General features: G+C 29.5%; 1 protein-coding gene across 1 annotated transcript; it reads left to right on the forward strand.

Moving 5' to 3' along the window:
• The first annotated feature begins 5,684 nt into the window (after positions 1-5,684).
• On the forward strand, positions 5,685-15,366 carry LOC110616154 (protein DNA-DAMAGE INDUCIBLE 1). Its single transcript, XM_021758494.2, has 16 exons — positions 5,685-5,853; positions 5,959-5,991; positions 6,183-6,310; positions 7,361-7,469; positions 7,958-8,074; positions 8,867-8,932; positions 9,196-9,258; positions 9,340-9,384; positions 9,620-9,681; positions 11,035-11,128; positions 11,751-11,843; positions 11,945-12,014; positions 12,153-12,223; positions 12,826-12,880; positions 13,156-13,181; positions 14,975-15,366. Exons 1-16 carry the CDS (start codon positions 5,788-5,790, stop codon positions 15,101-15,103), a joined length of 1,227 nt encoding a protein of 408 aa, XP_021614186.1. The 5' UTR covers positions 5,685-5,787; the 3' UTR covers positions 15,104-15,366.

Genomic DNA, 15,366 nt, shown 5'->3' on the forward strand with positions numbered 1-15,366 from the left:
TCTTGGACAAGGCTAAGGAAATATATCAAGCCTGGAATGATTATTTTCCTTCTTCTATTCAACGTTAATGTCAAGTGATTAGAGTGGCCTGGACACCAGCAGCTATGGGGTGGATTACAATCAACACAGATGGTAGTGTGCGTCAAAATTCAGGAGCTGCAACCTGTGTGGGTTCTTTTCGAGACAGTTATGGGAAATGGCTACTTGGTTTTCGTTGTGTGTTCGGAGTTTGTGGTGTGGTTGAGGCAAAATTATGGGCCATATATCATGCTTTGAATGTGGCTTGGAGTAGGGGATGGTGGAAAATTGTTATCCAAACTGATTCTCAAGTTGTTGTTCAGCTTCTTCAAGGTCAAGGCAGTGGTGTTTATAGACTGCAGTCTTTAGTTATTAATTGCAGAGCTCTTATCCGGCGGGAATGAGAGGTTAAGGTCGTGAAAATATATAGGAAACCTAATATGGTAGCGGATTATCTTACGAATAGTGTGCATGGTGGAGTTTTTGGTATGAGTTTTATTGATTTGCCTTCATCTAGTATTAAGCTCCTCTTGGATGCTGACTGTATAAATGTTTTTCATGATCGTATAATAAATTAAAGGGTTCTATCACTCTTTTTAAAAAAAAAAAACTAAATTAAGTAAAATTTACAAAATAAAGCATATAAAAAGAATATTAAGTTTTTTCCGTAAAATAAGATCATTTTACTTAATTTTACGAAAAAAAATCATAATAAAGCTTGGAATATTAGGTGGTGTTGATATTAATTAAGGAGAACGTCGTGATTGGCTTGAATACAAGCAAAAACATGATTGGGAATTGTAAATGACAAGTTGACAACCAATGAGAAGAAGCCACCTGAAAGAATTCAAAAAGCGTTCTTTTTCTTATTAGGAAAAAAAAAAAAATCCCTCATTTTACAACATGCATCTCCTTACCTTATCCTTAATTTTACAGAAGAATTTGGGTATTCATTGCTTTCCTTTTAAGCGAATATTAGTCGCTAGTTATAACGTCCAAGTAATTTAGCTTGATCGAGATAACTCTCCCACTCCCAACTCCAAAACCAACACTTCCCTTTCACGCCTTTTCCAAATCACAGTACTCAACCTTCATTATATTACTTGTTCAAATCTGTTCTCCTTCTTCAACCTCAATCTCAACCAGATCCAAGAAGATGTGTTGCGGTGGTAGGATGTGTATGTTCTGCACATGCATCATTCTAGTGGTGATCTTGATCGGATTGCTGTTTGGATTTGGTGTTTTCAAGAATGGGTTTCACAAATTGAAGGACACAATTCATGTGGGTGATGCTTCTTATCCTAATTTCAATGCTAGGCCATTCTTCGGCTTTGATGGAGCTCCTGCTCCTTTCTAGGGATCGGGATTCTCTCTATTCTTCTTCTCGTTCTTCTGTGTTTTTCTTTTTTAAATTTTTTTATGGGTATTTGTTGTTTGAATTTGTTATTGTTTAATTGAAGCTAATTCTGGTACAGTGTGTAATGGATAAATTTTAGTTCTGATTCTTCTAAAATTCTGATGCGTTTTCCGATTCCATTAAAGAAATATTCGAGGTGGCCGGTTGGCCTTCTCGCCGCACTGTGTCAGTAGGATGCTTTGCTTTGCCCTACCGAATAGGATGTCGTTTTATATTATTTTAAGGGTAATTTACGATTTAGTCCCTGAATATTGACATTATTAATAAGTCAGTCCCTATATTTTCAGAAACCTATTAAAACGTCCTTATGTTTTATTTCCGTCAACGAAATAATCCTTCCGTCATATTTTCCGTTAAAATTAGATAAAGGAGGAGAGATAAAATTTTTAAAATCCAATTTTACCCTCAAATAAAACCATTTATTTAGTCCTTGTATAGTGTAATTATTAACAAATTAGTCCTTACATTTTCAAAAATCTATTAAAATATTTTTATCTTTTTTCATATCTATTAAAACGTCCTTATTATTTTTTTCCATCAATGAAATAGTCTCTATCTTTTCTCACATCTATTAAAACATCCTTATCGTTTATTTAAGTCAACGAAATAGTTCCTCCTCATCGTTTCTTTCTGTCAACGAAATCGTCTCTCCCTATATTTTTAGAAATATATTAAAACGTCCTTATTGTTTCTTTTTGTCAACGAAATAGTCCCTATCTTTTATCAGATCTATTAAAACATCCTTATTGTTTCTTTTTATCAACAAAATAGTCCCTATCTTTTCTTTCCTTTTCCTCCTCCTCCTCCTCCTCCTCCTCCGAAAAAGAAGAAGAAGAGGAAGAAGAAGAAGAAGAAGAAGAAGAAGAGAAAGAAGAAAAAGAAGAAGAAGGAGAAGAAGGAGAAGAAGGAGAAGAATGAGAAGAAGAAGAAGAAGATAAAGAAGAAAAAGAAGAAAAAAAAGCAAAAGAAGAAAAAAAAGCAAAAGAAGAAAAAGGAGAAGAAGAAGAAGAAGAAGGAGAAAAAACAGAAGCTGAAGAAGAAGAAGCAGAAGAAGAAGAAGAAGCAAAAGGAAGAAGAATTAATGAAGAAGAAAAGGAAGGAGGAGGAGGAGAAAAATAATTGGGGGTAATTTAGTTTTTTACTATATTTTTAACGGCAAAAATAGACAGAAGGACTATTTCGTTGACGGAGAAAAAATATAAGGACGTTTTAATAGGTTTCTGAAAATACAGGGACTGACTTGTTAATAATGGCAATACTCAGGGACTAAATTATAAATTACCCTTATTTTAATTTAGTTTAGAGTTTATACGTAATATAACCGTTACCGGTTATATTTTTGCAATAGTCAATTCACCTTATAAAGCTAAAGCATTTGTGTTTTGTGTAAATTTTATCTTAATTTAAAATTAGAATTCAAGATTGGGCTGATGTGATCAATTTAATACATATTATATGCATATTAATAAATAAAAATTATTTTAATCAATTGAAATATTTTTATCCTTTACTAAGTTTTTTTTTTTAATTTGTATTATGATTTCTTTTTTTTTTTTAATATTATTATCGATATAGTTAATAAAAAAGCAACTTAAACAAAATCATTTCTATTTTCACTTTACTTTACCAAAATAATAATTTTTATATTTAAAAAGTTAAAAAAGTAACTTAGAATATAAAAGTATAATAGATATCAATTTACAATAAATTCTATTCTCCTTTTTGTTACTTTATTTCGTATTGCTGAATTAGAATTAAATAATTCCCTTCCTATTCCATCTTATTCACAAAAACAAATAAACTCCTATTAGATCTAATCCTTTAAGTTTTTTATTATTTTTATTTTCAATTTTTCCTTTAAAAATTTTAAATTTTTCAAAAACTTCATTTTTGTTTTGAGTAAATAAAAATAAATGCATCTTAAAAAATTATAATTAAAAATTATAAAATATCTTTTACATTCATAAATTAGAGCAATATGATAAGGATATGATAAATCTATATATATTAAAAATAATGGTTAATAACATAATTGTAATTGCAACCTGCTAATTTAATTACTATAAAATTTTATTCTTTCAATATGCTTTTTTTAGATAGCTTTTTTAAAAAAGAAAAATTCAACCATATTATTAATTATGGATTTTTTTTACTAAAACAATAATCAAAGTGAATTTCAGAAAAAAATAATATAGAAAGCGGATTAAATTAAAATTGAATTAATATAAATTAGTATATGTCAAATCATTGATAAAACTAAAATAAAGTTTTTTTTTTACGAAAAATATTTTGCAATATTTTTTTAACTTTCTAGTATTTAAAGTATTTTAAAATTTTAATTAATAAAAAATATTTTTCCAATAAAAAATTTAAAAATTAAAATTATTCTTTCTAAATCATTTTTCATATTTTGATATTCTTATTAAGACATCTATATAAATTTGAAGTAATAAAAATAAATTATCTTACTAAAAAATATTTTTTACTTAAAATATTTTTCATGAAAATTATTTTTTAAATGAAAATTATTTTTTACAAACAAATAGAGTCTAAATATAATAATAATATCAAATATTTTAATATTATAAAATTTAATTTTAGATAAAATGTCAAAAAAAAACATTAAATTTAAAAAAAATTACAATTGTATTATAAACTTTTAAGTTTTATCAATTATATTCTAAATTTTGATGATGTGATGATGGCATGTTAGGTGGTATAATAATTTTGTTAGTCGATGATAAAAGTAGAAATAATGTTAGAATATATTTAAAATAAAATATAAAATTTAATTAATAATTAAATTAATATTGAATGTAATTATAAAAATTTATAAAATATAGAATTTTTTTGTAATTAACTCTTTAAATTATATATCATTGCATTTTACACATGCAAATGTAAATTGGTTATTGAAATCAATACATTTTTTTTTTGTAAAATAAGTATATAGAAACTGTTATTGGTAAAATTCTTGTTTGATTAAAATAATCGTTTATATATATACACGAAATTATTTTGACCATTTTTTTAAAATAATAAATTTAATTTTTAAAATTCATTCACGTCAATAAGCAACGTAATAATTGTCCAAAATAAATAATAAATTGTCACTCTATAAATAAAATTTAATAAATTAATATTCAGTAGCAAAAGTCTCACCATAGAAGAAAAATAAAAATACTGTAATACGGTACTTTATTAAAACTCATCTTTTTTTAAATAAAAATTTTTATAAAAAGTTGCTGTTAGTAAATATAATCTAATCGATTCTCATTATATTTATAAACATAGTATCTTTATTAACTAAGGATATTAGGTATTAGTTAGATTTTTAAAAAATTTAATAATCAACTCTGTATAAAAAATAAATGTATACAGAAATTAAAGTATGCATTTTTATACTAATTTAAGCATTTAATTCTCTCATTCCGTTTTTTTTGTAAATCGCTGCCAATCCCTTATTCTTTCAACTTTATTTTAGATTTATCGCTAGTATTTAAACTCAAGTCGTCTAAAAAAAAGTCAGATATCCTAAAGTTTTATTATTTTATTTATAATATTTATATTGATTAAATTAATACACATTATTAATTTTATTTTCTTATAATTTTGTTTAAATCTAATTTGAATTTAACTTTATAATCAAAATAATTAATTTAATTTATTTTAGATACTTAATATAAAAAAGTGTAAAATTTAAAAAGTAATTGATATTGGCTATTTTATAGCTGATATTATTTATTTTAAGTGATTTCTATAAACACGCTACTTAATTTTTATGAACACACACTACTGCAGAGTTTATACTAAAATTAGTTAGAATTTAGATTAATTATTTTTAATTTAATTTATATTAAAATGATTTAGATTTAACTGAAATATATATTATATTTATAATAAATTATTGATAAAAGTAATAAAATTAATCAACAGCTCAATTATGATTCAAAATATCTGAGAATTTGCTTACCCTGATTTATTGCAGTAGTCAAAATTAGCCAGAAATTCAGTTCCAAGTTTTCACTTTCATATACCTACTAAAAAAGATTTGACCGTTTGACATTTCATACTTTTTTTGAAAAATTAATTATTCATAAAAAGAAAACAAATAATGAATAAAATAACAATATAAATTTGAGAATTATATTAAATTATTAATTAAAATAATGAAGACTGCTAATAAAATTAATTAATAAAAAGTCCAAAATCCAGAAAACTTGTTGCTGAAGGTCAACAGCATCGACAAAAACTCTTCTATGCCAAGAAAACCATGGTCCCCTATATAAAGACGAACAAACCAAAACTAAGTAATAGGAGAGAAGGAGATAGATCCGATTCACCAAAAAAAGATGAGAATCACTGTAATGACAGCTGACGAACACATCATATCTCTAGATGTGGATCCCCATGAATCTGTAATCTCTCTCAAACCCTAACTTGAATTTTTACATATATACTTACCGTCTTTATATGGGTAATCGTAGACTGACCATTTTTTTTTTTTAACAATTTAATTGAAGGTTGAGAACGTGAAAGCTCTTCTTGAAGTGGAGGTAATCCCTTTCTCTCTGAGTCTCTCTCGTTTTCTAGCTGTTGCTGAGGAAGTAGACAGAAAGGAAAACGAAAAAGATACTTGGAATTCCAGCTCAATAATTTGCATTGAAATTTAAGAACTGAGATTGTTTTATATGAATAAATTTTGTTGCTTTTTTCTTCTTATTGTTATTTATATGTGAATGAGCAGACACAGGTGCCACTGCAGCAGCAGCAGCTGCTGTATAATGGGAGAGAAATGAGGAATAATGAGAAATTGAGTGCATTGGGCGTTAAGGATGAGGATTTAATGATGATGGTCTCCAGTGCTGCACACAGGTGTTTACTCTTTTCGTGATCTACTGTTTACTTAAATAGATTTCTTAGCTCAATTTTGGAATGTCAATTATGTTTTCCAATTTGGTGGCTCCAATCTTCATACATGTGTTCGATGTTCGTAGTGATATTCATGACATAAGTATAAATTTGCTTTGGGAATGATTTCTGTGATTTACACTCTGAAAATTTGCATTTTATTCAGTGGTGGATGCAGATTTTTTTTTTCGGAGTAAATTAACTTTCCAATGGTAAAAATATATCATTAAAAAAGAGGGTTCAACGCTTAAATTTATGATGGATCAGTTTAAGTAAACATTTAAACATATGATCGTGACTTTTTAGAAAAGAGTAGTCAATTAACCCCACTTTTCTTAAGGTAGATACACCACCGATTTTACTATGTACTGTTGATTTTTTTAGCTTAATGGAACTGACTTATATGGGAAGCATCAAGCGAAAAACTGAACTACATTAAGTACTTATTGTATTTGTGTAGTTGTGATGATGGTAGAAGTCCAGATTCGTTGTAGATGATAATTTGGGGAACCAAAGAATGTAAACTAGATGGGTATTCAGATGCATGTTTATTTTTGGAATTGATTGACTGTTAGAAAATAAGCCATGATTCCACATTGAAAGGTTATTGGAAATTGAGTGGTTGCATTTGTTGTATTTGGTGCAAGTAATTGGAAGATGTTAAGGAAGGGGGTTAATATATACAGATTATCCAATCATTCCATTGATTACACATGTATTAAATCTTAAGTAGCCAATTTTTTTGTATGAACCCATTTACTTCTCCTTACTTCAATTATTTTGTTTCTGGTATCTGGCCATTGCCTTTCTCTGTTAGTGATTCCATTATTTACTTTTGTGTCTTTATTTGTGGCCTTCATGGGATTTAGTGGCCTTCATGGGATTTACTTGCCTTTACAGGGATATTATTTTAGCTAAATGCGCACTTGTGCAAAGTCAGACACACACCGTTTTTATTGAAATGAACTCTATTCTATGCCTAGTTATGCTAAATGAAACTTTAAATTATTTCAGAGCTCCTGCAAATGATTTGAGCTTCAATCCTGATGGGTCTGCTGTGAATCCTGAGGCTTTCCAACAACATATTCGGCATGATTCTAATTTGATGGCCCAACTATTTCAGGTGCAATGGATGGCTATTTTTGTTAATATTTTTGACATTTTTTTTAATTTTTTACTCTCTTCTAAATTGCAAGTATTGGGTGATTTCATATTAGTTAAGTTCTTCACAAATCAGATGAGAAAGTTACTGCATTTTTGAATCATTAATATTCCCTTATTTCTTCTTATATTTTTTCCCTTGAAGATACACATTACCCGTCAAAATCTCTTATTTATGCCATTGAGTTTCATTGTATTGGAAGTTTGTTGTGATTATACTTATGGGAATTGCTATGATCTTGATTATTTTCTGTTGATCTTATGGTTGTTGAATAAGCTGTGACATTACTTAAGTGCAAAAGATTTGAACTCTCAGTGGATAGTTGCTTATTTTTCTCCAAATTTGTTCCTAGTTTCTATGTTTTGGCTGCATCACTTTGATTTTTGATTCTATATGTGGTTATCATAGACTGATCCGGATTCTTCCTCTTGTTTGTGTTGCATTTGCAGACTGATCCAGAACTTGCACAAGTTCTTCTTGGCAATGACCTCAGCAAACTGCAGGAGCTCTTGCGGCAACGGCATCGCCAGAAATCTGAATTGCAGCGCCAACAAGAGGAGGAACTAGTAAGTGGCTAGCTTTTCCTGGTTAATTGCCACATTTGTCTTAAAGGACTTCTCACTTCTAAGTTTATTGATGAATGTTACTTTTTTTTTTAAAACTTTCTATTTATATAAAATTGGTTTATTTATGTTTTATTTAATAATCTCTAAGTAACTTCACATAAAAGTTAGTAAGGCATGAGTGCATTAAGTATAGGTCATGACCTTGTGCTGACATGTTATCATAATAACATGGCACCTAGAAAATTATTCTGGACCTCTTGGTTGAGGCACACATATTATGTATTATAACTGCATAAAGGAACCGTGTGCTTCAAAGGTCAATACTGTAGATGAGGGCCCAAAATAAGTATTTTATTTCTAATGATGTACTGTGTCACGATGAGGGTGTTTGAAAACATATAGTGTCCATGCTATGTTATACCTTGGTAGGTTGCTCCTCTGATATACTGTTTAGACTTAATTACTCGGTAGTTAATATATCTTACTTAGAAGCATCAATGTCAATGAAATGTTTTCTTGCCAGCTATGGTTGTGATTTATTTAGAAGCTGATTTACCTCTTACTTTTTAGATTTCATTTTGATATACTTGTTAGATTTGATTAATTGGTAAAATTTAGTAAATTTTATTGTGAATCATCATTGTTTGATGAAGTTTCATATTGTCTACTGCTGTGATTTATACCAATTTTTTAATAGAAGGATAAAATTTCAGTTCATCATTAAAAGTGGATTCATTTATTAAATAGAGATGCTGATTATATTTACCTATGTTCTTCCATTTTGCATTTTAGGCTCTTCTTGATGCAGATCCTTTTGATGTTGAGGCACAGAAGAAAATTGAAGCTGCCATTCGCCAGGTCAGTTTAATTTGCATTCTTCAAATGTGACAATTAACTGGCAATGACTCATGAATATTTTTTTTTTGAATTTTTTAATATATAAAGAAGTACCATGTTAAGCATCTGTTGTCATTGGGGGATAATGTTGATTGGGTTGAATAGGGACACAGTTAGTGTTTATGAACACAAAGCATATGACTGAAACAGCTGGAGACAATTTGGTATTTTCAAGATGTTTTGGAAATTGATGTATTTTCACCATTTGCTGAATCCAAATGCAGAAAGGAATTGATGAGAACTGGGCAGCTGCATTGGAATACAACCCTGAAGCTTTTGCTAGGGTGGTATGTATTCTCTTCAACGTAGTGGTCTACAGAAGTCAGTTGATTATGTTTAAAATTGAAGCTTATTCTTTAAATCTTCAGGTTATGTTGTACGTTGACATGGAAGTTAATGGCGTCCCTTTAAAGGTAGAGACTACAAAAATTAGCTGATGCTTCAACCAAGAAGCAATCATGTTATTCTTTCAATTTTCAACAAAACCTGATTTTTGTATTCTTTCATCACAACTTCCTTGTTATTTATTCCCAAGACAACATTATTATGAAACTATTGCTGAATTTATGTTGGACTCTATGCTGTTATAGACAATGGTTTTATCAATTATGATGGATCAATAACCTTATTAAATTTCTCTTATTTCAGGCATTTGTTGATAGTGGTGCTCAGTCGACAATAATATCGAAAAGCTGTGCTGAACGATGTGGGTATGTACTGTTGTATATGTGTTTATTTTATTATTTGAATAACTACTGTTGAGTTCTGAAAATTGGGTGAAGAGTTATTTGTGTGGTGCTAATAATGTTAAATATCGTAATTCTAATGATATAAAAGATGGATTTCCTGGCTAAACTTATTTTTATCTATATCTGATGTATAAGGATCGGTTTATGGAACCATAATGAATATCGAATATGGAATGATTGTTTTCTCAAAGTAAATGGGTTGATTCCTTAGGCTTTTTGGTTTTTATATGCACAGAAATTGGAATAAGTCTAAATCTTTTTCATAATAATCCTAAATAGAGATAAAGTTTTTTACTTTCTAATATCATTTATTTTACAGAAGTATAATATTTTTGTTAAAAAAATTATTAAATAAGGTGACAGATGTGTCGTTAATAATCATGTTTCTTTTCTGTAATTTTTCAAAATTTCTATAAACTTAATTAGTTTAAACATCATCTCTCTATAAATTGATTTTATTTTGAAATTATGTTGTTAATTCTTTATTTTCTTAGAATTTTTCAACATGGAATGCTCTTATTGGTCAAATTATTCTTATTTATATTTTTACTGCTCCCAAATTATTTTACTTATTTATTAATATTTTCTTGAAATTCTATTCCTATCTGGCAAGTGCTTGTTCACATGATATTTATATTTTTATTAACTAAAATGTAATATTATAACTTGTATCATTTTTTTATTAGTATGCAATTTTTTAAATCCTAATTGCCAATTAGGTGGCATGCTATCAATATTGACAATGATTATTTAGGAGACAAACTTGAAAGTTAATTTAATCATTTTCTTTTATATATATTCAGAGCCATGGAACAGACAATCACTGATTCATTGGTTTGACCTGTTAGTCACTAGTTTGAGTGTTTGACTTGATTTACATCAGAATTTGATTGTTGCTTCCCTTTTTCTTTGAAATTACATTCTGATTCCTTTGCTGTGAAGTAAATACTGGAAATTGCAATTATCAATTCAGATTTTGGCCCTATTTTTCCACAACTCAGATGGCATCTGAGCATATTACTAGTTATTTGGTAAGTCTACACAAGATACATATATGGGTTCTCAACTCTTTAACTTGGCAGTTGCACATTGCTAATTGTCTGTCATGTGGCAAAGTGGGTTTCTTCTTGCTGTATTTTTGTATAGCGTGCCTTTTTTTTTTATCCTTCTAAAGTGGACAATATGGAAGTTCCATGCTTTATTTCCGTTCTTTTTATTAGTGATGTGGATGATATATTTTACATCTTCTCAAAGAAATTGAAAAATGGAAAGGCCACCATAACTGTTGCTTTCTTCTTGGCTTGTCTAATTCAGATTGCTGAGGCTTTTGGATCAACGATATAGAGGGATTGCTCGTGGAGTGGGTCAATCTGAGATATTGGGACGGATACATGTAGCTCCAATAAAGGTAGTAATACCTGATGGGTTCTTGTAAGACTACCTGTTTGTTTCACCAAGCTAGTTTGTTATTGGGTCATCGTGTGTGCATTGTGTTTGTGGTTGTAAATGCAGTTTATAATTTTTGCCCTATCTTTCTCTGCGAGTGTTGGTGTATATGCTTGTTTTTTACAAGGGCAACCATCTTAACGAAAGGGTATTTTAACGTATTCCTCTTGTGCAAGCTAAAAAAATTGTCATATTCCAACTACTTCCGGGCATGATTAATCATCTTTTACATAAATGTTAGTTTATCTATGTTGGTTAAATAATGGAGAACCTGTGGATAAATTTGACCTATTTATATTCTACACTTTGTCTTCTTTTGGAATTCATTTTTTGATCTTTGGCCATTGAGCTCTTTCACTTCTCCATATAAATACTTTGTTATCTTGAAAAATGTGTTTAAGAATATTAGGCACGCATATTTCGATATGCATTATACTTTTTTTCTCATATTTCATTTATAAAATGGTGTACAAGTATTCAACTTAGAGATATTTCTTGTGCAATCATTTGGTTGTTATTTGTTACTAAGTATATACTTAAATCTGATACTAACTTCATTCTTTAATGCTTTTTATTCTCTCCAGATTGGGAACATATTTTATCCTTGCTCCTTCCTAGTGCTGGATTCTCCCAACATGGAATTTCTTTTCGGGCTCGATATGCTGAGAAAGCACCAGGTAGCATCTTCCATTGGGTTGTTATGTGGTGATCTACTGGAAGCATTATTTGTTGTGGTTTACCTGTTTCTATGAATTTATTCAAATATGTTTGGCTGCAGTGCATTATTGATTTGAAGGAGAATGTTTTGAGAGTTGGGGGTGGAGAAGTTTCTGTACCATTTTTGCAAGGTAAATCATCTGGCTTCAGGATTTGCTGCTCTCTGCAACATGGATCATGTTTCCGCTGCTTGAACCTGTTTCAATTTCTAGTATTCCCTGCCTTATTCTTTCATTTTACTTCATAAATTAACTTCTTTGCTGTTTCAGAAAAAGACATTCCATCACATATTCTGGATGAAGAGAACCTTGCCAAAGAAGCATCCAGCTCAGTAAACCCAGTAAGTCCACTCCTTTTAATGGAAGTACAGAGCTGGTCCTTGTTGTATGTTAGGCTTCTAACTGAACTATTTTGTGACTAGTTTCCAAATGCTGATGAAATACTTGATTCATTTACTGAATTATTCTTAAATTGAAGTGTCATATAATGTTTTTATGTCAACATTCAAGCTTCTTGATGTTTGAAAAACAATAATTTCATTGGAACAGTACATGTATCTCCCCAGCCATTGAAGGGTAAATTGGCTTGGGATATCTTTCTCAATCCTTTGCTGTGATTACTACTGCAATTTCTACTATATTAGTGAAAACTTTATGATCACAAGTCGTGTTTGTGGCGCAAATAACTCTACTTTCGTTCCGGGATATCCTTGGTTTTGATGGTTAACTAAGGTCATACTAGAAGGGCTGTAATTTTCCTGCATGTAAAATCAAAGAGTTACTTTTGGAAATAGGAAGAACAATGAACAAGTTACTTTCTAAGATATCAGATGAGCAAAGAACTGAAGGTCTACATTCAGTTTCTTGAACATAACAAAGATGAGCATTTTCAAATTGGTTTTGGCTTTTTTAGTTTTTGAATGGATCCACCTTGATTCATCAGGGGATATCAGGAGCAATGGATAAGAAGAGCAATGTACCTGCAGGTCAATCTTCTGGTAAGTTTTTATAATTTTTGAAATTTTTTATGGGTTATTCTGATTCTGCAGCTATTCTAACCAATTTAAGTTAATTTATTTAATTTACTATGGTAATATTTGCATGAATTTTTAGATTCTAGTGCTGTCTTTGTTATTTGAGGATTCTTTGCAGCCTGGAAATAGTTTGTCAAATTATTTGCTGGGCTGTGTTCGATAGATGGGGTTCTTTTAGTGCCCTGGTGAGTTTTTATGTAATTTAGTGATTAATCTTTCATTTTTGCTTGGCCTTGCAGGAGTTGCACGTGGCAATGCAACACAGGTAAGACATGCATCCTTCTGCAGTTCTGTTAGTTTAGAATTAACTGTGTTCTGATAGTTGCTTTTATTTATTCTCGAATTCATCAAAACTTCTTGATAATATGTGCAACCCCTCTCTCTCTCTCTTTTATTTTTTTAATAGGCAAAAGCCAAAAGAGAAAAAAGAAAAAAGAAAAAAGAAAAAAGAAAAATCTACCATCAACATAACTTTAAAAGTTGACCTGATTTTACTATTAAGTTGCAAAGTCTTCTATTTACTTTTTACAATCAAGTCCTGATATCTTTAAATTCACTCAAGAACTTGTCTTATCCTTTAAGTCATCAGTGCCTATGCTCTTAGTGAGCACTAGATACTTCCTCCTTTCACTCGCTACAGTACTAAAACTTCAATTTTTTGAACTTTTTCTTTTCTTTTCTTTTCTTATTTCACTATTTTTTCTTCTTCCTTCTGAAAGACAAAAAACATCTAGATACATAAAAATTTAAGAATATCAAGAACATAGAGCCTATGAAATTTCATTTTTCATCAAACAAATTAGAATATTTTAGTAGATTCTGTTCAATATCTTTGGATCTTCAGCTTTTGTTTTAGTTTGAACTTAGATTATTTGAGATATAATGAGTTTTATATCATTATTTTTTGGACCCTTCATGAATTTAAATTGTGGTTGCGGACAACGCAATGGTCAATCACAATGCAATTTTGTTTTTCGAAAATTTTTCAAAGTTCAGTAAAGAAATAAATATTTAAGAATTAATTAAAGTAAGATACATAATTAAAGAATAAGCATATATGCATCAACTAAAAAAATACATTCTTAGCATCATTAGTATTAATCAATTTAAAAGTTAAATCACTATGTAGATAGTAAAGACTTGGGTCACTTAACCTTATGCCTTTAAAAATTAGTGCTTAGAAGGTTCTTGATTATCTTGAATTTGATCATACTCTGCAAATGTTAATTAAATTTAAAAGTGTCTTTGATGCTATTTTCCAATTGCATAAATATATTTACTAAAAATAATTCTAAAGTAGTTGAAAATTAGATAAGGGAAAGACAATAACCTATAAAGGACACAACTTGGCATAAATTCTTGAACAAGATAAGCAAAAGACACGAAAAAACCAAAGCCAGAGAATCCACCTCGCAAAATATGATTGTAGATTGCTCGCTTTCATAAGAAGCTTTCACTAATCGATGATCTCAGCTCAAGAAGTAAAGGGCTTGAAAGTTGAGAAAAAAATGAGAAACATAAGTGGAAACCTCTAGAAATCATAAACAAAAGAGTGAAATTAGCTGGTTTCCCCCCTCTGAATCAAAAATAAAAAGGAATCCCACACGAATAACTATCATTATCATTAAGTTTCTTGCACTTGCATTTTTCTCATAGATAATGAAAATGATGGTAATCGAGCCTTCAAACCTATAGATAATGATCACTAGATTGTGACAGGCATTAGTTATAACATGAACAAAATTTATGTCAAGATAAATTTTAGATGGTTAATTTTGTGGATTATTTTGAAATTTTAATAATTAACTTGAAAATTTAAGTAAGATATTAAATAATTCATATTCCAACTTATAATTTAAGTAAAAAATAGGAGATTAAAAAAATTGAACAGAAAAATTGTTGAAATATTTTGATTTTATTGTGAAGAAAGAAAATTCCGTGAGAAACCGTTTTGATTGTTGATCATTAATTGGAAGTTCCTTTTTCTGTTTGTATGATGAATTTGGACAAGTGTAATGGCTAATTTGAATATGAATTTTTGTTTACTGTCACTCTCAGGGACCTGAGTTTGAAGCCAAGGTTGTAAAGCTCGTTGAGTTAGGATTTGGAAGGGATGCCGTGATACAAGCTCTTAAATTATTTGATGGGAATGAAGAACAAGCTGCTGGATTCCTTTTTGGTGGTTGAAGACAACTCCTCATGTATTCTTTAGTTTCTCATTCATTGTGGGGAAAAATATTGATCTCAGTAATTTAATGACAGCTTTACAAATTCAGAAGGAAGAAAAGAAAGGTTTTCAGAAAGAAAAGGACAATTTGCTTCCACAAACTAGTTTTGCAATTCAATGGAAAGTAAATTTAACAGTTACTGATTTTCTTTCCTTATTTATTTCAACTTAACCATGGAAAAGACATCTGATGGTGTTTATTGGCATTTCTATTTTCCCGATA

This window comes from Manihot esculenta, chromosome 5 (assembly GCF_001659605.2).
Source record: "Manihot esculenta cultivar AM560-2 chromosome 5, M.esculenta_v8, whole genome shotgun sequence".
Classification (NCBI taxonomy): Eukaryota; Viridiplantae; Streptophyta; class Magnoliopsida; order Malpighiales; family Euphorbiaceae; genus Manihot; species Manihot esculenta.